The sequence below is a fragment of the Falco peregrinus genome, chromosome 1, assembly GCF_023634155.1.
Source record: "Falco peregrinus isolate bFalPer1 chromosome 1, bFalPer1.pri, whole genome shotgun sequence".
Taxonomy (NCBI): domain Eukaryota; kingdom Metazoa; phylum Chordata; class Aves; order Falconiformes; family Falconidae; genus Falco; species Falco peregrinus.
Window position 1 is genome coordinate 16779539 of NC_073721.1, and position 27848 is coordinate 16807386.

At 50.5% G+C, this 27848-nt stretch overlaps 2 protein-coding genes across 2 annotated transcripts; one reads left to right on the top strand and one right to left on the bottom strand.

Moving 5' to 3' along the window:
- Nucleotides 1–8290: 8290 nt before the first annotated feature.
- On the top strand, nt 8291–11392 carry ADO (2-aminoethanethiol dioxygenase). Its single transcript, XM_055820059.1, has one exon. The coding sequence runs from the start codon at nt 8358–8360 to the stop codon at nt 9093–9095; it is 738 nt and encodes a 245-aa protein (XP_055676034.1). The 5' UTR covers nt 8291–8357; the 3' UTR covers nt 9096–11392.
- Nucleotides 10868–15566, bottom strand: EGR2 (early growth response 2). Its single transcript, XM_055820053.1, has 2 exons — nt 15389–15566; nt 10868–15047 (listed from the first exon to the last, which is right to left on the bottom strand). The coding sequence occupies exons 1-2, from the start codon at nt 15564–15566 to the stop codon at nt 13825–13827; spliced, it is 1401 nt and encodes a 466-aa protein (XP_055676028.1). The 3' UTR covers nt 10868–13824.
- Nucleotides 15567–27848: the final 12282 nt, after the last annotated feature.

Below are 27848 nucleotides of genomic sequence, written 5' to 3' on the forward strand. Positions count from 1 at the left end.
ACATGTATGTTTTATTTAGCACAAAACAAGGAGCAGTGGTGCATGTAGCATTTGGTTTTAATACCATACACACACAAACATAGATGCAGGTAAGATCGAGATATCAGGTACACATGGGAAAGAATTTTTTTATTAATATTCTCTCAAATATTTCTCACCATTACTGGAAACCTTTCCGAAGTCTCCCTAGTAGCATCAGTACAAGTCCAAAAGGTCACACGAATGAGGCCCTCACTCCCCCTGTACACCAGGATGAACTCACCCCAACACTGCAACAAGGATGAAGCTTTTAGCTTTAACTCAAAAGGACTACAGCCTACCACAGGAAGACAGCAGAACAGATCAAAGGCATCCCCAGAGACTTAGGTGAAAAAAGTGCCCAAAGTTACTCAGCTGTTTTGTGGACTTACGGTTCTGTTGGCATCCTCATACAGTGTCATAAATGTGACTGCATACATAAAAATACAGTCACAACCCTGCCACGAGTTCCATGCGAACAGCTCTCTGTAAGCAATGTCAGCTCCTTCTGTGTGCAAAGCCTTGCCTATACAGGGCTGTCTGCAGGATTAGGACTATAAACTATATACATAAATGCTGGTAAAGTGTGTTTACATAATATGTAAATAGGTAAAGAAAAGTACATTCACACCAACTACTGAGGAAAGAAAACAAATCATTTTTCTACTGCTAAAAGTACTGAATCACTTACCATCTGGTTTGGGAGAAAAAAAAGACTCAGTCCTATTCAGCTACGAAGAAAATCCTGTCTAAAAAAAGTAATCACATGCTAGATCCCCCGAAGTTCAATTTCCAGTCATTTTAACATGGAAACATGGAGAGTTTTGTTTTCCTGGAGGGGAAAAAAAACCCCACCCAACAAAAAAAACCAGAAGGATGCGTGGCTTTTTAGGCCCTGTCCTGCAAGCTCTAAATACTTAGCTATGAGGAACAGTGAAAGCTCTTTTTCAGGAAAAAGCTGAGTGTCTGCATCAATTTCTGCTGGAATGCATCCTAATTTTCCAAGAAAAATCTGCCACACTTTTGCAACCATGCTGTGAAATGTGCAAGTAAAATATCTGAGCTAATTTTCCTTTATACCTTCATAACTTTGGGTTTTTTTCCTCAATCATCTGAAGAGAGACCTATGAACACTGTAGCATAGTGCAGAAGTGGCATCTACTGACAAGCGTATTATTCTAACTGAAAAAGAGCATGTGGTCCTCTAAACACCGGCAGTACTAGAGCACAACTAGCAAAGGTCACGTTTCTAGCTTTGATAAGCATTTGTTATTCCCCAGCTTGTGACTTTTCACTGTGTCCTCAAACATACCATTAAAATTACGTCCTTCCTTTTTAAAGAAACTGAAATTTTTTATATCATTTCAATCCACACTTCAAAACCTAGCCTACACATAGCACTGATTTTCCAAATGCCTTTATATGTGCCCTTTAACAGTTGTTGATCCCGCAACTGCATGTCATGGAACCAAACCGTCCCCTCCTTGCCTCGTTCCCTGCACGTTCAAATACCAACTCACCTCTGCATGCTGCCTCTCTGACCTCATACACTGACATCTCACTCACACTGACATCCCTTCCTTCCTTCTTCTTCCTCACCATTTTCCTCTACTAACCAATTGCCAACATTTTCTAATTCATGTTCTTGTATTTTCATACTTTTGTCTTGGAATTAAGTCAAATCCTGGTTGAAAACCACAACTTTAAGAGAGATCAATACCGCCGCATGGGTGGCTGTAGGAGTCCTGCGGGTCCTGGCCTTTTCCTTCTGCTTCCCTCAGTCCACCTCTCGTGTTCAAACACTTGCATAAAATTTTCCTCCTCCTTGTGGAAGCCACAAGTTTAATACAGACCCTTTACCTATAGGACAAAGAAGGATTTTACTGGATGTACCAATTAACCTAAACACTACAAGCACCTGAAAACACTGAAAGAAATTTCTCTGTCCCACTAAATACCCACTAAATTTTACTGTGCACTTCTTCTTTTGCTGCACACTCTTTCCATGAAAAAAATGTATCATTTATTTAAAATAGAAGAATGTTCCTTGACTATTCCTTAAAAGATACTTATTCTTTCCTTCTTAAATTTAGCACTATTGATTAACCCTGTATAGATCCCCACTGGGATAAATTTGATCCCGAATGGTTAAAAAATGAAATAATTCTCTCTTGTTGAAAAGAGATCCTTAAAACAGTATTTTACACATATAACCAAAGGCAATCAGGTTACTATGGCTTCATGCACTACTGCTTATCACCTGCGTGACCATATGCGGTCCTTACTCGTGACTGCAAAAAGGAATGGCTTAGCTTAAGGGTAGTCTGTGCTAAACTGGTTTTGGCAGCGAGGGAAGGCTGTGAGCGAGCACCCAGCAGGTTACAGTGACTCAGCTGCACAGCACTAACTCTTTAAGCCACATAAGCTGGATTATTTTAGAACTTGCTAGTCAGGTTGCCTAAAAGTTGGTGCGTGATCACTACTTAGCATAGCACAAGCAGTAGGAGACCCACACCTCGTGCCCTCTGGGACCCCAGAATTAGTAAACTATCTACTTGCAACCCTCAGGCTCTAACAGAGCAGAATCACACCCTACCCTAGTACAAAAGTGCTTATACACCACACCTAGCTCCAGGCAGGCAAAAGTAAATACGGCACTGAAGTCTGCGACAACGGGAGAACAGACACGCAGAGAGAAACGCAAGGCTTTCCCTGCAAGGGAGCAGCCTTCCCCATCGCTGCCCCACAACGAGGACACTGAGTCTTCATACGCTGAGCGGGCCCTTCCCCTGGGCCGCATCAACGCCGCCTTCCCTTGCCGTTTGAAAGCCAGCTGCTGAGGGGAGGGCTGGGGGCCAAGGGAGCTGCTTCCAAACAGAGGTGACCTTGCAAGCTTTCTCCCACCCTCCGGTTTTCCACCGAGTGGCCAAACGGGACCCTCGGGATTCTCTGAAAAAGTAACAGAGAAAAAAAAAACACGTGGAGTTTGGCACTGATGTCAGAGGCTGGAGGGGCCCCATGGGTCTGGCAGGCAGTGACAGAATTCAAAGGACCTACAGGGAAGCAGTTTCTACAACAGCGGAGGGCCAAAAGCGCAGCCAGCACCGGGTGGCTACTCCCTGGCGTAACGGTGGTGCGGCCACAGCACCCCGCACTCACCGCTGGGCAACAGGACCGGCCCCAGGTCCTCCACTTCACCAGTAACCAGACAAACCCCTCATGCTAACAGAGCAGCGGGACTACAGCCAAGCATGACTTTCATTCCGTACCAGCTATCCCAGGAAACAGGTTTCAACTTTCCCAACAGGTAGTGTCAGCATTTAAATTAACAGGAATTTATATCAATAAAATGATAAATGACTTCTATGCATTTTCCTGGTTTTCAATGCACTTATGTAAAATATCAAATAATTTTAATACAGCCAGAAATAAAGATATGCAGAGAAGAAATCACAAGTAAACATACCACACCTTTAACGGTGCCTTTTCTGCCGGCACTTAAAAGACTAAAAGTGATGGTCCAAATGACAGTGTTCCATACGTTGTAAGATTAACCAGCTTAATCAATGATTCCCATTAATTTCTAATTACATTCTTCATAACAAAGTATCCATACGCATTCCTGTTGATATTTTATGTTGAAAGTTATGCCAGTAATAAGAAAGAGCGGCAATACACAGCTTTTTGTGGACCAGAATTACACTTGCAAATTGAGCTGTGGGTTTCTTTCATCTCAGTAACTAAATCTCAGTAAATCTTTTTTTACTTTCCTGCCTGTATCTGAGGACTCAGGATTATGGACACTTCAACACTATTCTTGAATATATTTTTTATGTTTTAGGCATAAAGGTCATATTTTTCCCAGATTATATAGTTGGAAAACACTAAAGATAGATGAAAAACTTAGAAAACTCAAGTAATAACTCTTTCTACAACCATCAGGGGATTTCTCCCGCTCACTCTCTCCATTTTTTGTCACCGCCGCGTACAGCTGGCAAGTGCCTCGCGCAGCTCCACAGCTGCAGTGGCCGAGGGCGACAGCACGCAGGCAGGCAGCGCTGGCCAGAGGTACCCTCCTGCAAACCACACGTCCAGAAGGGAGTGCACGAAGGGAGGGCAGTTTCTAACCACACTGGTAAACTCCTTCTTCCTCACATCCAGGATCGGTCCTAGACAGTCAGGGAGTTCAGAAGGAATAAGGTCGTGACTAACCCACAGCATCCTCACCGCAGCCTAACCTGGGCGGTGTCAGAGTCATCAAGCACAGGCCTGATTTGCACCACTGGAAAGCATGAAACCAGTGGAGCTAAACTCAGAGGATCAGAATGAAGCTTGTTATCTCTGCAAATTCATGCACAGGGAGTTGCACGCTGCACAGCCTTTCCTACTCTGAGTCACTCCAGCTCCTGCTCTAGGCTGTTCAGTAGCAAACTGCCAATAAAACTCATTAATGGTGTGCTCTCCATATAGAAATAGTGCATTTAACGGAGAGGCTACAACAAATGAAGAGTGAAGCGAAGGGTGAATGATGTGGTTAATGGAATACAGGATGCGTGTCAGTAATGAAGTGGTAAAGGTGGGTGGGCGTCTTGATGTTACATATATCTGCCTGAAGTTTGGTGTATATGTATGAACCTAATTCGCCTTTTAATTTCAGTACAGTTATATCTAGCACTCCTCTGTATTTCAAATGACACATAAATTCTCTGATGAATAACTGATAACCAGCTTTCTTTTACGTAAGCCATTACTGGAGAGCCAGCGAATATTACAGGCATGTTTGTCTCCTCTCTTTTTAGTCTTGTTCTCATCTGAATCGCATTTGGCTAGCATTCGCACCTATCTCCTTGACTGGTGGTAGCAGTAGCTATATAAAAAAAGAAATCTATATGCCCTTACAGAACTGGTGGCAGGAAAAGTGCAAAAAAGATGTTCTTAGGACAAAAAATAAGAATCTGCGTCAATGTAAACACGCATCTGCAGTTGTTGGCAACATTCTAAAACAGGATGGTTTCTGTGCTGGCTATCCAAGTTCTACACCTTGTAAAATATTCTAGCATCGTAACACAACATTTAATTACAGCTAACAACTGACCTTCTAAGCAGGTGGCTGTCTATTCAAGATTGTTGTTTCACCTGATGGTTACAGCTAATTCCAAATTCTCAAACCAAATTAAGAGGATCTGGGAAGCAACTCCTAGAAGAAAGTGAAAATGAGCATGGGATATTTTACAGACTCTGTGGGAATTGTAATACTTAATGGCAACAAAGAAGTGAGAAGCTGAAAAACTGTCAGTCCCACAGGAGAATTCAGGTAGAAAGGAGAAGAGCCTAAAAGAAGGGGGAGGGTGGGCAGGAGAAAACAGCTGTAACACTTAACACATTCTCTTTCTGTGTGTGGGGAAGAAAACAAACACAGCAGGAGACCAAAACCATAACCTGAACCTGACCTCCCTCACACTGCTCGGATCACAAAACCACCGGGCTGAACTTTGGTCATTGCATCACCACCACAAAGCAGTCTAAAAGCCCAGCCGAGCAACTACACCATGATTATTTTTTTTGCCTTCACGCGCACTCAAGATGGTAGAGGCCAGCTAAGAATCCATCCTTTCAGAACAAAAAAACGTGTCAATTTGTCAGTTGGCTGGGCAGCCTTGCTTTTCCTTCGAGGTTTTGTTGTTTTGGGGGTTGTTGTTTTTTTTTTTAAATATTACTGCACTGCAAGGTGTGGGTGTGATACAGCATTAAACTGGAATGTTAAGTGCCAAGGACATATTTTTGCCTGTATCTGTTAGAAATGGAAATCAATACAGTAGTTAAAAACATCGAGGATCACAAGGTGATCCATTATGCAAAATATAAACCTTATCAGCCACATAACGTGGCACTGGGAATGTTCACATAAAGATGTTCTTAAAATCTTGATAAACACCCTTGTACACAGGAGGTGTGATTCATGGTTTACTGAGTGATAAGCACTAAAAGGGTCAATTAACTCACCTAATATCACCCAGCAAGTCAAGATCAGAACTCAGGATCCTGGTTTTCCATGCCAATCTTCCTTACAACCACACGTTGTAAGCCCACAATGTCCTACCAATACCCAACATTTCTGTTTCCACAAAACAGCTTATTTTTGTGCTGCACAGAAAGAGAACCAGTGTGTTCAAAAGTGAGCATTCTAGCAATCACTTGCAAGCATAAAACATAATTGCTGAGGCAGGACGCAAATGGATAGCTTAAGCCAATAGAGAGATAATTTATCATTATCACTGATAAAGATAACTGCCAAAAATTCCAGTCCATACATCTGTAAATAAATAGACTGTCCTGCAGAAGGGGACTGAATAGTAAGAGCACACTGAACACGGACCCTTCCACATCCCTTGGCTTCTGACAAAATGCCAATTGCCAATCAATACAGCAATGGTGAGACTGTCGGTGTCCCCAGCAGTTCACTCCAACACAGGAAGGCTCACAGGCCATTAAAGACACCAGGGCTCAACCCAAGGCATCTGCCCCCTCATTCTAAGCATCCTGCCAGGCAGCCCTGTTCCTGCGAAGCACAGAAATGCCACCTGATCTTCACCTTGCGCTTGCAACACTGGCACTGGAGAGAGAAATTACTTAGAACATCAGTGTGTGAAGATGAAACGGATGAAGATTGCAATGCTTTACAGCTTCAGGTGGAACTCTAAAGGAGCAACTCAAATGAACATCCTCCTCTACGAAGAGGAAGCAACAATGCCATTACCTAAATGTGCGTTCTGTGCACCACTTCTTTATAGGAGGGAAATAGGTTTGGGCAGAGAGACTGAAGTCACCAATCTTTGTTTACACTGTCAGTGTTTAATCTTCTACTGGGCCATCACATGTCTGCAACATCTCTGTCTTTAATTCACGTATAATGTATGTAATAATACTGTAAAGCCACACAGATCTTACTTAAGTTTAATGCACATCTTAAGACTTGTATTTGCCTTTCATCAAGAAAACACATTGGTTTACCTTGTTTCTAAACTAAGTTTTTTAACTTGTGGGCTGCAGCCACTGGAGTCCTATTTGGTTGAGTACTGTCATTCGGCTGTTTTTCAGAATCTAACCAGGTGGGCCTAGACCTACCACCTACGTCGGTGCTGAACACTTGCTTAAATAACTGAACTCAAGGCGGTACGAGTCCGTGTATTTGTGTGACCACTGCCTAACTTTGTTTATCCCAGCACTAACAGGTCGATTTCCAAACCCAAGTATTTTCCAGGCATGGTCTGCTATGCACAGTCATAGAAAGAAGGTGACAGGATCGTTGCCACAGATACATAAATGAAATAAAACGTCGCATGTAACGCCCTGGCAAAATAAATGCTGTACCCTTTTGTACATCAGCCTGGAAGAGCCACGTGCAGGCTCCGCCAGGCTGGAACCGAGCCAAGAGATTATCCATGCTTTCTGTCACACGTGGATTCTCTGAGGATCAGCGTCTGGAACTCCATGTGCTCATTCGATGTTCGTCTGCGGTTACAGATAACGAACCAAGATACAACCACGCTCAACAGCGGCTGCAAGGAGACGCATCAAGGACAGCGCGTGCCATGCAGCGAGACCTCGGGCCGGTGCTCCAACAGGAGAGGCGGTGTCGGGAGGCTGGGAAGCGATAAACGTGCCAAAACGGCTTCGCAATTAGTGTCCGACACCAAACTGTTTATCCAGCCTGCGGCGCGTCCGTGCCACAGTACCCGCGCTGCCGTGCTCGCCAAACTGCGGGCCGAGGAGCGGGCTCCGCGCGGGCGCCCCCGGCCCCCGGCCCCCCCGCAGCTGTGCGGACGCCGGACGCCCCGGTGCCGTCCCCGGCCGGGCAGGCAGGGCGCTGCGCGGGCTCCGGGCGGGTGAGAGCCCTGCCCGCGCCCGGGGCCCCGCCGCCGGCCGCCCCCCCGCCGCCACGCCGCCGTCCCTCCGCCACGGGCTCCGCAAGGCGCTGCCCGCAGCAGCCCCGCTCCCGCTCCCGCTCCCGCCTCGCCCCCCGCGGCGCTAAGATGGCGGCCGCAGGCGGTGCCGCCGCGCCCCCCGGCAGCCGGCCGGGCCCCGCACACCGCGGCCCCCGCCGGCCGCTCACCTCCGCCGGCCCTGCTGGGAGCAGCAGCCCCCCCCCCTCCCCCTCCCCCTCCCGCCGCCCCCGGCTCCGCGCCCCCACGGGACCCCGGCGGCGGCGGGCAGGACTACGAGCCCCGTGGTGCACGGCGGCGCGGGCGCGCCTGCGCGGCGGGGCAGGGGGCGGAGGCGGAAGCGGCGACGGGACCGCCTGCCGCGGCGGGGGCGGCGGGGCCGGGTCGGGCGCCGCCATGCCCCGGGACAACATGGCCTCCCTGATCCAGCGGGTGGCGCGGCAGGCGCGGATCACCTTCCGCAGCCCGGCGGGGCCGGCCTTCGGGGAGAACCTGCACCGGCTGCAGCAGCTGCTGGACGAGGTGCGCGCCGAGGACCTGCACTTGGCGCCGCGGGGGCCGTCGGCGGCCGCGGCGGCGGCGGCGGGCGGGGGGTTCCCGTGGGCCGGCGTGGTGCCGCCGGTCAGCTACATGCACATCTGCGAGACGGAGAGCTTCAGCATGGGCGTGTTCCTGCTGCGGAGCGGCGCCTGCATCCCGCTGCACGACCACCCGGGCATGAACGGCATGCTGAAGGTGCTCTACGGCACGCTGCGCATCGCCTGCATGGACACGCTGCCCGCCGCCGCCGCCGCCCCGCCGCCCCCCGCCGCCGCCGGGCCCTGCCACCGCGCCCTGTACCGCTCCCGGCAGCACTACACGCCGGCCTCCCCGCCGTGCCTGCTCTCGCCGCACACCGACAACCTCCACCAGATCGACGCCGTGGACGGGCCCGCCGCCTTCCTCGACATCCTGGCGCCGCCCTACGACCCCCAGCACGGCCGGGACTGCCACTACTACCGCCTGCTGGAGGGGCCGCCGGCGGGCGCCGAGCCGCTGGCGCTGCCGCGGGAGGTGTGGCTGACGGAGACCCCGCAGGCCGCCGACTTCTGGTGCGGGGGCGAGCCCTACCCCGGGCCCCGCGTCTGCCTCTGAGGCGGCGGCCCGGGCCCGGCGGCCGCTGGGGCGGTGGGCGCTCGGCCCGCGCCGCCCGGAGGGGAGCCCGCCGCTCGCTGCACCCTGCCCGGCGCCGCCGGCCCGCCTCACGCCCCGGCCCGGCCACACGCTGCCAGGCGGCCCGGGCCCGGCGCTGCTGGGGCTCCGCGGGAGTGCTGCAGGCACCTCCTCGCCGAGGCCCGCCGGGCGTGCCGAGTCGGGGGGAGCAAAGTGCCGGGGTGCGTTTATTCCCCTTGGGCTGGTGGGGCGGAGCAGCGCCGTTAAGCTGCTGCTCACCTCAGCGCTCAGGAGGAACTACTCCGGCGCCCTGTGCGGTGCGGGGGGTCGGCCCCGGCGGGAGGGCGAAGGTGTCGTGGGGCGCCGCGAGCGGCTTGGCGGGGTGGGCTCCCCAGCCTGGGCAGCGGGCTGGGCTGGCTGCAGCCGCTGGGCACGCCGTCTGCCACAGCCATCCTCGAGAGTCTGCGGGCCAAAAACCGGCCCAGAACAGCTCCTGAGCCAGGACGTGCGCCTCCAGTAAATGCCAGCAATCCCCGCGGCTGGAGTTAAGGGAGCTCCCCCTCCTAAGGGGCACTGTCAGGTTCAGAATCACTTTTTTTCCGTACCTTAAAGCATTGCCTCTAAGATCTCGCTATTGCAACTGAGAATTACAGAGTACGTCTATGCATATTTCCTTCAGCTAGGAGAAGGAGACTAGTCGGCTGCTCGTTAACCTGCTTGGAACCTCTCATGCAGCAGTGGCAGAGGGCAGCAGAAGCTGTGGGCATCTTAAGAGAAAAACCAACTATCCACTGTTGAGTCGTGGAAGCTATTCTAGAAACGTGACGTTTGCAAACCCTATATATACAGCAGCGCACATAACCCTAGGTACAGATAAGATTTGACCCGATGTCTTCTCTTTAAAGTAGGGTCTGTGTTTTTATATGGACAAGAGAACACTTTGGGCTTTCGAAGCCTTGCAGTTTCCCTCTTTATACTATTTATAAAGACTACTTTTTCATAAGGCTTTTAAATAAACATAGCATAGAAGAGACACCATGAATTTTGCCTTGCTAATGATGGAAGCAGTCTGGAGATGTGGTTTGTCCACGGCAGGGGATGCGGTCTTTCTAACAAGGGAGAAACTTTCTGTAGGTGAAACACTCCATCTGCACTGCAGGGACTGGTCTCGTGCCTCTTCATCCCAACGCACACTTCGTACCCCAGACCCAGACCGGGGCAGCCTTGGCCTGCTTGGTCACAACGTGGGAATTTGAATAATAAACACGACTGACCAACTTCCTAAGCGATGTACCAACCTGCTCCAGAAATCATTCCACAACTGGCTTTAATTTTTCTTTGTGTATTTATAAAAGCAGACTTGTTTTTCCTGTACAGTGGCTTGTATGTGTGAATTGTGTGAATTTTTAAATGATTCTGATACGGCATTGCCTTTTTTTTTTGTTTGTTTGTTTGTTTTCCTGCAAAAGAATGAGTGTAAAATACAGTCAGCATTATGCATGCATGGATTAATTCTTTTGCAAGGAAAAAATGGTGGAAATTATTTCAGGCGATTTCCATTTATTCTTACAGCACTTTAAAGTGTCTGGTATTTCTGCAGCTGGCTTACCTGTTTTTCCTGGAATTCCCCTGCAGCTTAGCATTAGTTAATGTGCAACAATTCTGTATCGAATGTAGTCATTAAGTATAACGCAATGCCTCCCTGTGTTACAGCCCGTTTCTAACCCTCTCCGATGCTAATGAAGACCATCATCCTTTTACAAAAGTCCACAAAGAAGATAGCGTGGTGCATGCAAACAGCTGTACTGGAAAAACAAACTGCGACAGAGAACATTTTTATCTCGTCCGCTCTGTCCTCCCCTTAGGTCTTTCTGCTTGGTTTTTAATTTTTTTTCCTCCATGTGCAAAACCTAGTCGAGATGTTTAATGGGATAGGACTTTAATGCGTCTTTCCATAGAGGACAGCATGGTCCCTTATGCTGCGGAGTGCTGTTAACAACCGCGGCAAAACTTTTTTTTTTTTTTTTTTTATTGGTGTTAGCATCAAGGTATTAAAGCTGGGGGAAATAGCAAAACCTGAGATGCATTAAAGAAAAGCCTCTTTGTGTAACTTCTTGCTCACTCAGTAATTGAAACTTACTTCATACGTGCTGGATATCTGTAAGCAGAAGGTTTAAGTCCATGATGCCGTTCCTTCTCTCTGCAGTCTGGTTTTTGTGTTTTCACAACAGCAAAATTACTGTTATTGCTGAGTTATAGAATAAATACAGGATATCTTACCACTGACCAGTCATTACTTCCTTCACAAGTACAAGAGTCTGGAACCAAGTATGGTACAGAGTGCAGGTTTCTTTTGCCTAACAGTCCAAATGGTGCGAGTGGCCGTTCTTCACAAGGCGATGCTTAACGCTCGGTTCTCGCCCAAATCTTCCACCGGTGCCTGTAGACAAATCCAGGCACATGCAGCATCACCACTTTTAAACCTGGCTGTTACTGTAAGGCAAAGGCACAGGTTTAAGATTGCTGATACCAGTACGCAATGTAAGGTTCTTTTGTAGCTGTATGCTAGTCATCAGCAGTTTCCTTAATTCAGCTGGTTTAGTTTCCATGTTGTTGATCACAGTTTGCTTTTGACTGGGGTTTTCATCTTGTAGCATGGCTGCAGAGGGTAGTTTGGAGAGTGCGAGTGGAGCCTTGGATTGTGCACCTGGCTAGCTGAGATCCCAGTTCTGCTCGCGACGCTCTGGCTGCGGCGGAGCTGCAGTTATCTGAGGCCGTACCTCTGGGAGCGCAGCAGTCTGAGAGCACTGGAACCTCATCCACCTGCCTGTACTGCAGCCCACCGATGCCGACCAGGGAGACCCCGGCTCCTGTGGGGTTGCGCTCCCGTGACATCCCTCCGGCAGCAGGCTGTGGTTGCTCTTGGGGGCCAGGAGCACACGACATCAGGTGATGAAGCTGCAACCTGCCAAGAGATGCAGCAGGGAAGGCGAAGGCATACTTGTGCTGCTAAGGGGCGGTGGGGTGGTGAGTGTGGCGGCTCTGTAGCTGGTGTCGTTGCGTGGCTTCATCCTGCAAGGACTGGTCCATGCCCAGCTTTGGAAGCCTGCTTCACCTCCAACTCAAAACCGGGCGTATTGCTTCAACTACTGCTGAACGCCTTTCCCAAGGAAAGCGCAGCTGCCCAAGGAGCCGGTGCCCGTTCGAGGAGACAGGGAGCAGGCCGTTCCGGACGGCAGAAGCAGGTGCCACCGGCGCTTTGCACAGCACGACCCTGCACCAGGGCACGGGCAAGGGCTTTGCCCCTGCTCCCTGCGGCACCGGGCTGTGGCGTTAGCGGCGAGGTCCCTCCCGCACGGCTCGCCTGTGCGGTGCGGGCCGTACCGGGGCGCTGCATCAGCGGGGTGAGCCCGCGGGACCGGTACGGCCCTGCACCGACGGCAGGACCCGAGGGTGGGCCCTGGCGGGGCCAGGCCGGGATAACTGCTTAAAAAATAATAATCAAAACAGGTTAAAAAAACCCACCCAAAACCAAAAAAACAAGAGCGCCGTTGCGGCCAGATGGGTTCAACAGGAAAAGCCCGGCTGTGCCGCGGGGGTGAGCGCCGCCGCCCCCGGGCCCCGCGGAGCCCCAAGAACGGGCGCGGTGCCGCCCGCGCAGCCCGCTGCCGCCGCAGCCGCTGTCCCCGCGGGGCGGCCGTACCCGCTTTTGCGGAGCCCACTCGGGGAGGCTGCCTGGGGCGGACCGTAACCGCGGAACAAAACAGAAAGCGAGTCAAAAAAACCCACCCCGCTCCCCGGGCTGATATTATCCCGTCTGTCGTCTCCGAGGGGAATCCCCGCTCCCGAGAGCGAGCGCTTCTACGCCGGGGCCGCTGGTTTTCCGCGCCACGGCGGTGCGGGGCGGGGCGGGGCGCTCCGAGGTGCCCGGGCCCGGCTGCCCCGCAGCCCCCCGGGGACGGGCGGGCGGCACCCGTTCCCCCGGGCCGGGCGGCGGAACCTACGGAAATAAAGCTGTCAATTTAGCATAATTAAGAGATTTATTTGTCGTCTTTTATAAACGTTGTAAGCACCTACCCTATGGTCGAAAAGTTTATTTACAGAGCGGCCAGAAAGAAACCCTCTCTCCTTCCAGCTCCCGTTAGTGGTTGTGCATTATTCGGGTTATCTGCTGCGCGCCGGGTCCCGGCGGCCAACGGGCGTCGGTTCCAGCCAGAGTATTTACAACCCGTCCCAAGTCCTACTACAAACGTAACACTTTTAAGTCACCAGAAAGAAAAACAAAAACAAAACCCCAAGCCAGTGCGTACAAAAATATAGTCTCTAAAAAAAAAAAAAATCCCAATATTAATAGGCAGAAATGTACAGCCATACTAAAACCAGGGAGGGAAAACTTTCCGGTCTCGGTGTCGCCGCTGTCGTCGGAGCGGATCGGTAAGGCACCCCCCACATGCAGACAGGGGACCGGGCTCTACACCACACAAGGCACCAAGGACACCTCACCACGACGGCACTGCATGCATCCATCCTCCCGCCGCAGCCCCTATGTACACCGGCCGGCCCGGCCCGGCCCGACCCGGCCCGGCCCGCTCCGGCCCGGGGGAGCCCCGCGGCGCCACCAGGTGCTCGTCGCGCCCCGCCGGGCTCCGCGCCCCGCCGCCCTCGGCGGCGGCTCAGCGGCTCAGCGCTGGGTCCTGCCCACCCCGCGCCGTCAGGGCGTCCGCGTCCGCGCCGCGCAGGGGGCCAGGGTGGCGGCGCCGCTCCCGCCGCCGGGCTGCGGGCACCCGCCGGCGGCGGCGGCGGCGGCTCCTTTCCGCTCCTTCTGGCGCAGGTGGATCTTGGTGTGCCGCTTCCTCTCGTCGGAGCGGGCGAACTTCCTGCCGCAGAAGTCGCAGGCGAAGGGCTTCTCGCCGGTGTGCGTGCGGATGTGGGTGGTGAGGTGGTCGCTGCGGCTGAAGTTCCGCATGCAGATGCGGCACTGGAAGGGCTTGTGGCCCGTGTGGATGCGGATGTGCCGGGTGAGCTCGTCGGAGCGGGAGAAGCGGCGGTCGCAGCCCTCGGCGGGGCAGGGGTAGGGCCGCTCGTGGACCGGCGTCTTGCTGGGCCGGTTGGGGTACTTGCGGGGCCGCAGGATGGGCCGCAGCGGCAGGTGGTGCGGGCTGTAGGCGCCGGCGGGCAGCCGGGCGCCCGCGCCCTCGCCCCCGCCGCCGCCGGGAGCGCTGCCGGGGGCGGCGCCCGCCGGGGGCGCCCCCATGGTGAAGTTGCGGATGGTGGAGAGCGGCGTGAGGGGCGGCGGGACGCGGAGCGAGTCGAGGGGGCAGGGGAAGGGCTTGCGGTCGGGGCCGGCGTGCAGCTCCCGCTGGCACTGGGGCGGCGGGAAGAAGCCGCCGTACTCGGGGATCATGGTGAAGAGCCCGCCGTCGGCCGCCGCCGCCTTCGGGGAGGGGTAGGAGGGCGGCGGGGGGAAAGGCAGCGCCCCGCCGCCGGCGGCGGGCAGGAAGGCCGAGGAGGGGTCCTGCGGGTACAGGTCGCCGCAGCCCGAGTAGGGCGGCGGCGGCGGCGAGTAGAGGTGCTCCAGGTCGGCCGGCTGGCCCTGCGCCATGGTGCAGCCGAGGGCCCCGGCCAGCGGGTTGGGGGAGGCGGCGGAGGCGGCGGAGGCGGCGGTGGCCGAGGAGGAGGCGGAGGAGGCGGCGGCGGGGGCGGCGGCGGGGGCGGCGGAGGAGGGCGTGCTGACCCCCTGCAGGATCCCCGCGCTGACGATATTGATGATGCCCTCGGGGTAGCAGCCGGCGCCGGGGTACTGCGGGTCGATGGAGAATTTGCCCATGTAGGTGAAGGTCTGGTTGCGGGAGGCCGGGGCGTTGGGCGCGAAGCCGCCGCCGTAGGGCAGGTCCAGGGCCCGCTTGTCGCCCATGTCCACGTTGATCATGCCGTCTGGGGGGGAAAAGGAGCCGGTCAGCCTTCCGCGCCGCCACCCGCCGGGCGGCCCGGCCCCGGCCTCGGCTCCGGCCGCCGCCCGCCCCGGCCCGGCGCGGCGCGGGGCTGCGGCGCGCACATGTTGCGCTCCGGCTGCGGGGGCTCCGCGCCCGCCGCAACTTTTCCCCCGAGCCGGGCGCGGAGGCAGAGCTGCCGCGAGGGGCGCCGGGGACCCCGGCCGGGCGGCGGGGAGGCCGCGGCCCCCGTCCCAGTCCGCCCCCCGCCCGCCCGCCCGCCGCCCCAGGGCTCCGCCGCCCTCTGCGGGCGGCCCGGCCCGCACCTGCGCGGGCTCCGCTTACCTCCGGCCACACCGCTCATCTGGTCAAACGGCCCCGCCAGGTCGGCATTGGGGAAGATCGCGACCGAAGTTGGCAGCGCGGCGGAGATGTCATCGGCGGGGTAAATGCCCTCGGGGAGCTGGTGCACGAACCCGCCGAGGGTCACCGGGATCTTGTCCACCGCCTTGGCGGTCATCATGGGGGCGGCGGGGCGGCCGGGGGAGCGGTGCTCCCGGCCGGCGGTGCGCGCTCGGGGCGGGGAGGGGGAGAGGAGGGGGCGCTTCCCCCAGCCTCCCACTACCGGCGCGGGGGGGACGGCGGGGAGCCGGCGCGGCGCGCGGGGAGGCATGTGCGGGCGGGCGGGCGGCCGCCCCGTCGCGGCGGTGCGGTGCCCGCGGTGCCCCGGGAGAGCCGCGCTCCCGCCGCAGCTCGCGCTGGAGGACAAGTCTGGCGGTAAGTATTTATGGGGGCCCCCTGAATGCCCGGGACGTCACTGCCCATATAAGGACTGAGGAACGGGGCCTGGCGGTCACGTGGGCGCCCGCGTGCGGCACCCGCCACCCCGCGCCCGCCCCGACCCCCCCCTCCCCGCCGCGCTCCGCGCCCCGCGGGGGCGGCCCCGACCCGCCCCGGCCGCGCTCAGCCCCCGCCGCGCCGGCAGCGCCCCGCCGCCGCCCGCCGCGCCGCCCAGGGGGGGATTCCGGTGGCGGGGCCCTTGTCCTAAAAAGGAGCGGATCCGGCCCCGCCCCCCTGCCCTTTTTAGGGCTCGTTCCGGAAAATTTTAAAAAGCTCGGAAAAGCAGAGGAGGTCCCGGGGCCGCCCCGCCGGGCCCCGCTCACTTTCTCAGCAGCCCGTAACCGCAGAGCGGCGGCGGGTCAGAAACAGCCGCATTCACGGAATCCGGCTTCTCCTTTCTTAAAAAAAATAAAATTTTTGTTTTGTTTTGTTTTGTTTTTCTGAATTACGGGTGGAAAGAGGCGCCGCGCGGAGCGAGCGTGTCGCTGTTTTTTTTGGAAAGTGTCTGATCTATATATACCGCCGCGCAAACGGAACCGCCCGCTCCGCCGTCGGGGGGTTGTTATTGTACCGACGGGCGCAGCCGGGGATGGGGACGGGGGGGCGGCGGGGGTGCCCCCTCCATGCCCCCCCCCGCCGCTCGCACCCTGCGCGGACCAGCCTCTTGCTTCCGCTGCCGTGTTCCACAGCTTCCCGAGGCCCCATCCCCAGCACCGTTTCCACTCCCGGTTTTGCTTTTCTTTCCCCAAGATCTCCTCCATAATGAGGGTATCGAAGCACAGCGTGCTTAAATTCTAGCCTCCCCCCTCCCCAAGAACTAAAAATAACCTCCCTTGTGCCTCCCTTCCCAGGAGAAGCCAGTCTTTCATATGCTGTTCCCAAGCTTGCAGCCCCTACATCTTCTTGCTGATGAGGGTGTCAGATGTAATTATTTTTGAAAGCTGTATCCCATGCTATGCTCATGTCACTAATCTCATTACTTAGGAATATTTCGGCTTATGGCTGTTTATTCCTGCGTTTAGGAAAGCAACTCTCACATATGGTCTGTAGCATGCAAGGCCCCTTTTCCATGGTCTGCAGAAAAAAAATCCCATTGACAACCTAAGCAGCAGTAAAACGTGGCAACATATGAGAGACGCTACAAAAGCACACTCCTGTTCCAAATCGTCAGGCCAGAGAATACACAGGAAGGCTAAAAACTCTTCACTTTCAGTTTTAGCCACATATACCAGTATTTACGGGGTTTAGTACGTTACAGCACATGCTGCAGAAGCGTGGCATGTTCCTCACAGTGCATGCACTTACCTCTGCCTGGGATCCCAAAGGCTGTCACAGGGTGTCTGTCTCTCTGGCCCCTCTTTATCCATGCAACACCTCACACCCCAGCTGGGAAAGGCGCTCTCAGTTCCTCTCTTTTTGTTTCACTGCCTTCAGTGATGCTCCAGGTTTGCTACTTGTCCGGTCACCGCAGAGCCCAGGCTAGACAGGAGCATGCCTGAAAAAGTACACATTTCAGGGGCATTTGTCATACTTGCTAAGGAATAGTAGGGATAAACCTAGATATTTTCCTTCACCTGTGATCGAGGAAGTGTGCACAGTATTTGTTTATATATAATACCTAGTGGTTTTTAACGTAGGTTTTTGTTACCCGTCCTCCCTAGCACTTAATGTACAGCCAATAGTTTGGCATAGGAGATTTAGTTGAAAGAAAGCTTGTGCTCAATTTCAGTAGGATTCTAGATATTTTAATTTTTAAAAACCCATCTCAATTTAAAAGTTAAATTGTGACAGAGAGAGACAGAGAGAGACAGGTGCTGGGAAATCTGACTGAGAAGTAGGAGCAATTGTGTTGTACCTTTCCATTACAGCTGAGCTATAATTGGTCTAATCGCTACTATGAAAGAACAAAATATTGGAATCTGTTGTGCTGTGGGTCAAGTTACTTTACATGAATTTGAGAAACAGGTGACTCTAAGCAGAGGATCCTCTTTACTGCAAAACATCGCAGATGTATCAGACGCAGGGTTTGGGGATACTCTGCATCATCTTCCTGTATTGTATGAAAATATCACGTGCCCACTGATGACATTAAGTCATAATGAACACAGGAGAAAGAAGAACCAAGGTTTCACGTCCCACCTCAACCTCCCCACATCTCAATTCCAGCATTTAACTAACTTGGAGAATTTAATGTTCTTCCACCACAGAGAAGGACTCAATGGAAGACTGACACAAATAAAATTTAATGTACCTCCTAGCTATCTTCACCTAAGGAATACTACTGTTAGTTGACTTTGTTGGTTAACTTTAAAAGCCTTCTCAAGAATGGGGTAAGTTATGTCTGACTTCCAGCCTTTACAGGGACAATTAAGTCACTTATCTCAATAGGACCTTTGTCTTAATGGCAGCAGGATCTGGTACGGGGTGAGATTGTAATGTAGTTAGTGCTTGGTCTTCAGGAAGATGTTGACAGATGAAACTCAAATGTTTCTGGTCCCTTTACAGATATTCTTGCTGTAGTGCTTTGCATGTGCTTTTTGCCTTTGATCCCCGTTTGGCTGATTATACCAGACTCCGAGTATTAGACGGTCCAACTTGCACTGACGTCAATGAGCGTTACACGCAAAAAGTCCTACTGATTCCTGTGGTTCCTATAAACCACGTGGTTTCATATGACAGACAGATTGCTGGTGTAAATTGCCAAAGCCTCACTCGCACCAAGAAAGGAGCTGTGCCTCATACATGCATGACATGTCTGACTGGATGTAGCACTGACTGAGGAGGGTTCAGAGCTGAAGGGCAGAACTTCTCTTTTATTCCAAATTTCTTTGAAACCAGCCCCCTTTGGGTTTATTGTAGTTGCACTTTTAACCAGGTACTAGCAGATGTTGCACTGTGTATATTTTCCTGCGGTCACTCTCTACCACAAGTACCTGAGACAGGAGCTGTAGAAATAAAATTGTCCTTGCCTCCATACTTGAGCTTGAGTGTGGCTGAGGAAGAAAAGGCAGCTCATCATCTGTGGAGCTAGCAATACCATTTAACCAGCTTAACAGCACACATTGGAGTCATCTGTCCAGGGAGTTACTATGCTTTTGTAGCAAAACTTGACCGACCTCATGTGCTAACAGCAGCAATGCTAGTAGGCCTGCTTGGGAAATGCACCCTACCACTTCCACTGTGCACCTTGCTGCTTTCAGGAATGTTAAAGCAGCCCTGGCTCAGCAGGTGCCCTTGGGAGTAGGGACTTGTTCCTGGATAGGAGGTGGGTGACCCTGTCCTTTGACAACAGCAAGGGATGTCTGGACTAGATTCAGGTTGGGGTTGGTGTGTGTTTTTGATGTTTCACGTAAAAGAGAAGTTCTTCTCTCCAATGCTGGATTTTAGAGTTTCCTAAATTTGCCCCTTTTCACTGGGGGAGAGAGATTTGTCATGTCCTCACAGGAAGAAATGCTGGTTTACTAACACCTTTTGTTTTGCCAGGGGTGTCTGCTGGATTCCCTGGCTGTAGGCAAAAGCCACTTCCATTAAATATACCCTGCCTGCCCCTCACAGGCCTGATGCAGCCTCTCAGCCTGTGCTGGCCGGTCCCTGAAACCTGGTACCCAGCCAGGGAAACCTGCTGTAAACACAAACCTACAGAAAACAGCTGCCTGACTGCTGGCATGCTAGGGGAAGGGGATGGTTAAAGAGTAGAGGAGAAGGCATCCCAGTCTACCCTTAATTACAGTACCTTGAAACCACACTGCTGTTTTCAGCCAGGGCTGCTTGTTGTCTTAGGATGAATGCCTGTAAATGTGAAACAAGTAAATGACTTTATTGTGAGGATTTGGCTCAGGAGACCCTTAGCAGCATCCTGAAGGGTTATTTAAATGTCAATAACATTTTCTAACTCGGGCTATAGGAATTAAACAAACCCGTGTGGAATCAGCAAGTTACTAGTTTAAATTTGTGTGGCTGCAAACACGTATGTGTGACAGGGAAAACTTCCAGTCAAATAAAAGCAACAACAAATTTGTTTGCCTAAAACCCATTCTCGTATTAAGTGTGCAGAACATTTCCTTGATGTTCCCTTACACGGTTTCTAGCCGATGTATTAAATCTGGAAGTCCTGCCTCTGCTCGCCCCTTTCGTTCTTGATGTAACACCGGCGGGAGTGGAAGTTCCCCGCAGCCGGCGGGAGGGGAGCGGGAAGAGTGTGCGGGCTCCACTGCCCTCTCCTGGGGGAAAACGCTCCCGGGAGCCGGCGAGGACACGGCAGCTGAGCAAAAAGCAGAGAACTGGGCTGAGTGCTGCTGGTGTTTCCCCATATAACAGCACCACTAAAGCTTTACATCACAGGCGTGCTACCTATAGAGACACCAAAGTACAGCCCTGTTGGCTCAGAGATCCAGGCCAGGGCGGCAGGGCTGCCTGATGGCAGTCCCACAGGCTGTGACTCTCGTAGCCCCAAGGGGGTCAGGATGGAGACAACACACCCCAGGGAAGTGCTGGGAGCAAGCCACAGGGTGGGTGTCCCTCCTGAAAGGCAAAAGTAGCAGCTCTGCATGGTGCTTGCTGGGGGAACAAAAAAAACCCAAAAAACCAAACCACAAAAAAAAAAGAGTTGCTTCTCATAACAGGGAAAATAACTCGGATACATGTATCAGTTACGAGACAAGACTCTCAAAATGACAACTTTGTTTCTGAATAGCGATAGTCTGCCTGCTAAGCTCTGCTTTCCAGTCCCTTCTGAAACTAGTTTCACTTACCCTTGTATTTCCTGCTGTCCTCATTTCTCCTGTGCTTTGTGTAAACACCACCTTGTCCCATGGCTGCACTGGGCCTTTAGTCCAGGGAGAGAACTGATGGAGTTTAGCCCTTAACAATGCAAGTGGCCTTCGACCCTGGAGGACTGAAATAAAAGAAGTATAGCAAGTGTCACATTTTCAGTTCTCCTCTTGGTCCCATTACCTAGTGCTTGAGTACTTGGAAGGCTTGTCAGAAGGCTTTCCAGACATACTCAGTTTATAGGAAACAGCACCTTCAGAACTGGGTACGGCTTTTTATCCTCAGCTGAGGAGTAGTGAGGTCATGTGTGGCATCTCTTTTCAGCAGAGCAGGAGGCAAAGCAAAACTCTGGCACCATTTTCCAAGCAGTCTTTGAGAAGAGAAGCAGAAGAGCTCTGTGGGATGTTTCTCAGAAACTTCCCACCCCTCCAGGGAAGCTGGAGCCATTCACAGGATTTCTAGATTGCCAAGGACTCGTTTGTGTTTGCCCTGTCTATGCACCACTTCTCAGAACCTGTTTCCATTTGTGTCTCATTTCTCTGTGCTTTGGTCTTAAACCAGTCTGCCTTGAGCCTCGAAAACTCAGCTCTTTCCTCTGGGTAAGTCAGTCTGAGCGTGATTCTGGCTTTTCCTTAGTTTTTATCATCATTTATTTTCTGCTCCCAAGGGCATGTCTACATGCTCCAGTCTCACCAGAAGACCATCCTGATTATGTACTCCCGAGACGAAAGGTGTTCAGGTTCATTTTCAGCAAAGTTACCCAATGGATGGTTTACTGTTAAGAACTGCTAGCAAATTTTATTGGAGCAGAGAATTTTTTAAAAATCCCACAAGAGATTAAAATAAGCAGCACATTTTGCTTTAAAATTTCTAGGGCCAGATCTTCAAGCAGTGTAAATTAGCATAAGTTTTCTGATGCTATAACCCCTACAATCTGAGTGGAAGTCAAAATTGGACATGATTTTATTTAAGGTTTGGTTACTTTTCAAGGCTAAAACTCAAACTTCTCCTGAGGGTGGGCATGGTCCTTTTTGTTCTGTATTTGGGCTGCTTCCACCTGTTTTGCAGGATTTTATTTCTATCTTTGATTTGTTTTCTCTGCTGTGGTGTATTGTTCTTGTCCTTTCACATGCCCTCTCATTCATGTATCTCTCTCTACTCTCTGTTGACCAACCTTTTCAGCTCTCTCTTCTCTCTTCCCCCTCCTGCCTTTCCTCTTCCTTGGTAGTTCCTTTTCCTTCCCCCTTATCTCAGCAATTGCTGCCAACAGCTATATTTGGAATAGAGTGGGAACAAGCTATTCTTGTGACTTTACTTTGAAACAACTGAGAGGAGCAGATGATTTTCTTTGAAAAAATAGAGGATACATCAAGGAGAAGGCAGGCTAGTAAAGTCAAAATGACATTGTTAGGGAATACCTGCCCAGCAGGTTCATCTCTCCCAACTCTCAGAATAACTTGAACAGCTATTGGTTCATTTGCTCTGTCATAGCTTTAAATCCTCCTTTTGTGCAAAATTCCTCTCTCTGGGTTAGTAATCTGAGGTCCTAACAAGGCCTAGCTCACCACCACAATGTCTGGGCACTCACACGTCAGGGGAATGACTGCCACCTAAAATCTCAGATGCTAGAATTAGCTGAAACAGGACATATAGTTGTTTAGCACTGGAACTCAATGCCATTGTATCTTCTGGTGTAGCAACAGGATCTGTTATAGAGTCCCACTTGTATGGGCTAGCACAGAAATATGCTGGGAGGAGCGACTCCTATTGAGCAACATGATTTCTCCATGTCTTCTCACATTAACTCCTTCTCATGACCACCTGTTCCTCATCACCCCTGCCATTTAAACTGCTGTAAGCAATACATTAACAAAGCCAGCAAAGAACAGAGCTACATGAACAGGACAACACAGAATGTATTTCTCCCTATCCCCCATACTTCTGTGTTTATATGATTAACTCCCACATTGGCAAACCAAACAAGAAATGAGGCCAAAAGAGAAATTCAGCATCACGGCTTAGCGTTTTGTGCCTGTGCCAGAAGAAGACCCAAGTCTATTTGTCTGCTCCCAAGTGAGGCTGGTTCTGTTAAAACCGTACTGCTGTACACGTTTGTGTGCAAAACGGCGTCATACAGGGAAAGATACATGGAATTGCACACAGAAAGATGCAGGGATAAGATCTTTCCTTACAAGTTAAACATTCAAAGGAGGGACGGCTGCTAAATGTTAGACAAGAAGCTAGAAGGAAATCCATTCATCGATGACTTTCTGGGATTTTATAAAGCAGCTAACACAAATGGTCGTGCTGACATGGGGCTTCCACAGTTCTCTCTGCAGTAATGGTTAATGCGTTCAGTTTGCCAACAGAATACATGTCAATAACCAATATCTTAGGAGGGCAAGGCTGACAGAGCTCTAGCGTTTTTCTATCAGACCATCTAATAGAAAAACAGATTAGTCTTTGAGCAAACAGATTCTTTTCCATGTCCACACTATTACTAATGCCACCATACCGTAGATCTTGAATGTTGTGTATCAAACAGAGGCTAAGCAAAGGAAAAAAGGAGCGAACCAGGTTACGAAGTGACATCTACTTTCAGCACTACCACTAATCTCCAACAGAGACTGCCAAGTGTCTCTTTGGGCTTCTGTCCCTTAAAACAGCGCACAGGAGAATTTGGTGTATGCTGCAGACGTAACAGTATAATAACATTTTATACTGAATTAAATGCAAGTGCAATAGCTAAGTGTACTTAACCAGTATCAGATGAGTTTTTGCCATCTTCTGGTGCCATATGAAGCAAATGTATTTTATGTGTTCCCAACCTCAGGTCAATAGACAAAGGAACTTTGATGATTCGGAGAACACTGCTAAATCCATGGTGAAGTCAGAGAGGATTTGGCCCTCCCCTGTTACCTCTCATCCCATGTCCCATCCTCTCCATGCTGGCAACTCACAGCTTTCCTCTCAGCCTCCTCGGCTCCACATGCTTAGTTCAGCTGAATAACACAACTGCAAAGAACATCTGAAAAATAAACTTTAGGTTTAAAGTTCCTAGCGCACTACATGGGGCGCAGACCTGGGCCAGTTTGCTGAAAAGGGAGCTGGCCCGCAGCTGTGTGGCCACAAGTCTGCATTCACTGGCCCAGGGACCAGAAACTGCTTCCCAGGCCTTCAAGACTGCTGATGTGCCTTTGCTTTTTATTACCGAGCAGGTGCAGATGTGGCTAAGGCTTGGCTGCATCTAAGCCATAACTAAATTTCACTGAGATTTGCAAGGTAGGCTTTCCCCAACCTCCTTGGTCTGGACCATCTGAGAAGATGAGATTTTCTGAGCCTTTCTACCACCACTCAGAACGGAGGAAATTTTTATACCCAGAATTAGAGTCCTTGCCCACAGTGTATGACATGCTGGATTCAGACCTTGTTTCTGCCTAAATGCAGCTGAGTGCATTTCTTCCACCTTGTAGGATGATGGCCAAAACCATGTTTCAGAGTCATTCTGAGGCCTGTCTGTGTCTTTCTGACACAGACTTTGAGCTTTACGTAAAGTGAGCCAGCTGGACTGGCTCTGCAGCAGAGATCAGGGTACCTGCCTGGAAAAGAGCCAAGATCCAGTAGGAAGATGCAGCTGGTGTCCCAGTTTCTGCACTCTAGCTTCGAGCAGGTCGTGAGGAGCTGACAGGCTGTGCATCTGGAGGAGGGTTAATAAGAAAACTTGTAAGTGCTATGTTACAGGTATCCATTTTCCATTAAAACAATAACCTGCAAGTGCTTTCCAGGCATCCAAGGAGGGTCAATCACTGTTGCTGTAACCCACAAAGGACGTGGGAAGACAAGGTGTGAAGAAAGAGCAGCACCAAACAGATGATGTTTTTCACTTTTATCCATAAGAAATATCAAAGAACAGGAAGTATTCACCCTGTGATGTACAACGGACCTTCCTTAAAGGTAGGCTGGATAATGATCATATCATAAATACCATAAATTCTGTAATTCAGGACAGCACTTGTGCTGGAACACACTAAAAGTTCCAGGTCTGCAGCATGCCCAGAGAAGCTGGCCAGGGCTGCCCTGGACTTTGCAGGCTTTCTGGTAAGCACACTCACTGTAACACAATTTAAAGTTAACAACGTGTCTAAAAACACACACAATGTCGGAGAAGGAATGAAACGTTGCATTTCACTCTCCCCCCCAACCTTATTACAGACTAAGGAAAAATAATGTGCGGAGAAAAATACTTCACCATCTAAAGAGTTTTTCTGGTTTCTAAATCTAGTGAAGAGTCATTGTATATTTTGACAGAAAAATGAATCAAAATAATAAAGTGAATACAAAATTATATTGCTGTCAATAATTTAATTTACACAAAATAGCACTGTGACATGGTAATTGTTATATATGATGCAGCATTCAGTATAATATTTGGAGAATACATTATAGAAAGTCAACATTTAACTACTAAAATCAACTTACATAATCAAAGCTGTCAGGGAATCTTTACAGTTTTATATTAATTTGAATGTAATTTACTATAGAGGTGTCATTCTTAGAGGTGCTTACAATAGTTAATGATCTCTGCATTTCCATTATAAAATCCTATTTTCAAAGGTTTATAACTTGGTCTTAAGAACTCTCAGCCCTCCGGCACATTTTCCTTTTCCTTACAAAAACTATGTTAGACGTTTTAAACTTTTCTGTCAGAGCAGAAAGTGTGGTTACCCTCAAAATTTGTTTTATGGATTTGCTAATTTGCTGCTTGCTACCCAGGTATCTCAGAAAAAGAAAGGTTCTTCACAGTAGAATACATTACAGTTACTTTCTTTTCTTCCACCTTGCTGAGTATATTACCCCTCAGATTATTTTTCTTGCTGAAGTTTCTAAGCATCTTCCAATATTGCATCCAAACCTTCTCTGCAGCATTCTTTTTCTCCTGCCTATGTTGCTGCCATTAAGCTTTCTTCCAGGTCCTTCTCCTCATCTCTGACTCCTGGCTCTGTTCTGAGTCTTCTCACAGATGTCCACACTTAAATTCACAGTTGCAGCTTCCACCACATCCAGTAGTTGATGGGCTCTCCTGGCTGTACCATTTCTTCAGCCTCATCCCTTTTCTCAAGCTGCAGTCCTAACTCACTTTTCCAACTCATTAGAGGTCCAACAATTAGTTTTGCTCCAGGAAGTACATTTCTCCCCCTGATTGATTCATACCAGACATTACCCATCAACGCACCTAGACCTGCTCTGTTGGTTGTTTGGTGATTTTCAGTTTATCAGCCACAGGAACTATATAGCCCTGAGGTGCTAAAGCTGTCTCCCTCCCTCCCCAGGCTTTCTGCACAGGAGGCAGAACACCGCAAAAGGATTGCCGACACATTGTTACAGGTCATTTCCAAAACCAGAATATGAAAGACAAATTGTCAATGCAAAGCTATTATCCATGATAAAAACAAAGCAAATAAGTACCCTGTCTGCTTTGGTAGACCCATTCGAGTTCATGGGTCTAGTTTTCCCAAATCCTGGTCAGATTCACTTTTTTTCATCTGTTAGTTAGCTGTCATTTTGGATCCCCTAGCACCTAGCTTTCTGTAACCTCAGTGTTATTAGACCAGACATGTTTGAACCAACGTGTACAACTGTGTCCAAAATCTAAATCATCACTACCATGTAAACATCTAGATTTACATGGAAGTAGTTTTTTCACTTGTCCAGGATGTCTTTATTTTCCATGCAAGAAGAGCTTTTTAAAGTATTTGTGATGCTCCATTCTAGCCATTCTGTCTTTATGTGACCACTTTTGTCCAGTGCCAACACTTTTGCAAAACACTTCCTTCCCTTTTTCCATCATTGCCATTTTCTTTGTTTGAAAAAATTAATGTATTACTTTCTAATAATTCAATGACGTCACAAGTAAGATGGGAGTTTCTTTTCCCTTATGCATACTGAGAACAGATCTGTAGTTTCAGACAAAAAAATCTGTTGCTTACATATCACATTACTGGAGATGGAAAGAAAAACTATTTCATAGGCATGGTGTTTTGCTGATGGACTTGATTCAAGAAAAACGTGGTCATATTTAGACTGGATAGAACTGGTGACTGACTCAGCAAGATGGCTTAACTCTGCAGCTAGGGCAAATAACAATGAGAAAGACAACACTGGGAGTATTCTGTTTGATCCTTCAGATTCATAATTTAGTGGTACAAAGGAACTCTAGAAATCACTTTTTTTTCCCAGTAGCTATTCAGCTGGACACAAGCAGGATGAGTGTTTGGGTAAATTATATTGTATAGAAGCATTTGACACACTTCAGATCTTTATTCTGGTTTGGGGAATAAAAAAATACTAAAAGACTGGCTGTAGCAAGGACTACTGGCTGAAAGCTCCGGATGTTATTTCAGCCTTCTTTGTGTTGAAAAAACAGAACTAGAAGATAACACTTTAAAACTGTCAGAGAAGTTAGGGACTGTATGGATCTCTTCTGCCACAGAGTGAATGGGACCTGACAGGCTCAGGACCTTAGAGGATGTTCTTCCAGACTGGATGACAATTCTTGTGTTTTCGCTGTCCCTCGCAGGAAAATCTACCAGACCAGTTATCTCCATTCAATTGTTTTACTCCTTGAATCTCAATGAAGAGGTTTTCCTCTGATGTAGGTAGTGCTGCCCGCTCTCCCGAGGTTGACGCCCACTTCATTCAAGTATTCCTAGTGCAGCAGGGATGTTAGTGGCTACTGGCTTGCAGCCAACATCCCACACATTTCCTCCGCAGCAAAAATGCCTTAATTCTGACCCACTGCCTTTCAAGTAGATACTGAAAAAAATCAGTCACAAAGAGCTTGGCTTTTATCTGTATTTCTCCTTCAGAAAGATCTGAAAAAAACATCAGACATTGTCCTTTTCTTTTCTTTCTCAAGGTCCACGGTCAGCAAGGGTGAGGTTTGGTGCTGCTGTTAAGAGCATGAGTCCAAAAAGGAGCTGAAAGCATTCAGATGGTGGTGCTTATAGGTTTGGGTAAAAGGAGCTTGTAAGCGGGGTAACTGCTGAGGGGGTGGACCATGTTGCCTGCCATTGTGCCAGCGGCCGCATCCAGCACCTCTCCTACTCAGCAGCTCTTCTGCACACCATTCCTTCTGAATCGGTTCAACTGTCACCTACTGTAGGAGTTTGTGTTTTTCAGGCAGAGCACTGAAAAA

Coding starts and splice junctions, on each gene's coding strand:
- ADO (XM_055820059.1), top strand. CDS start 8,358: ATGCCCCGGGACAACATGGCCTCCCTGATCCAGCGGGTGGCGCGGCAG.
- EGR2 (XM_055820053.1), bottom strand. CDS start 15,566: ATGATGACCGCCAAGGCGGTGGACAAGATCCCGGTGACCCTCGGCGGG. Junction 15,048..15,388: donor GATGAGCGGTGTGGCCGGAG/GTAAGCGGAGCC, acceptor TTTCCCCCCCAG/ACGGCATGATCAACGTGGAC.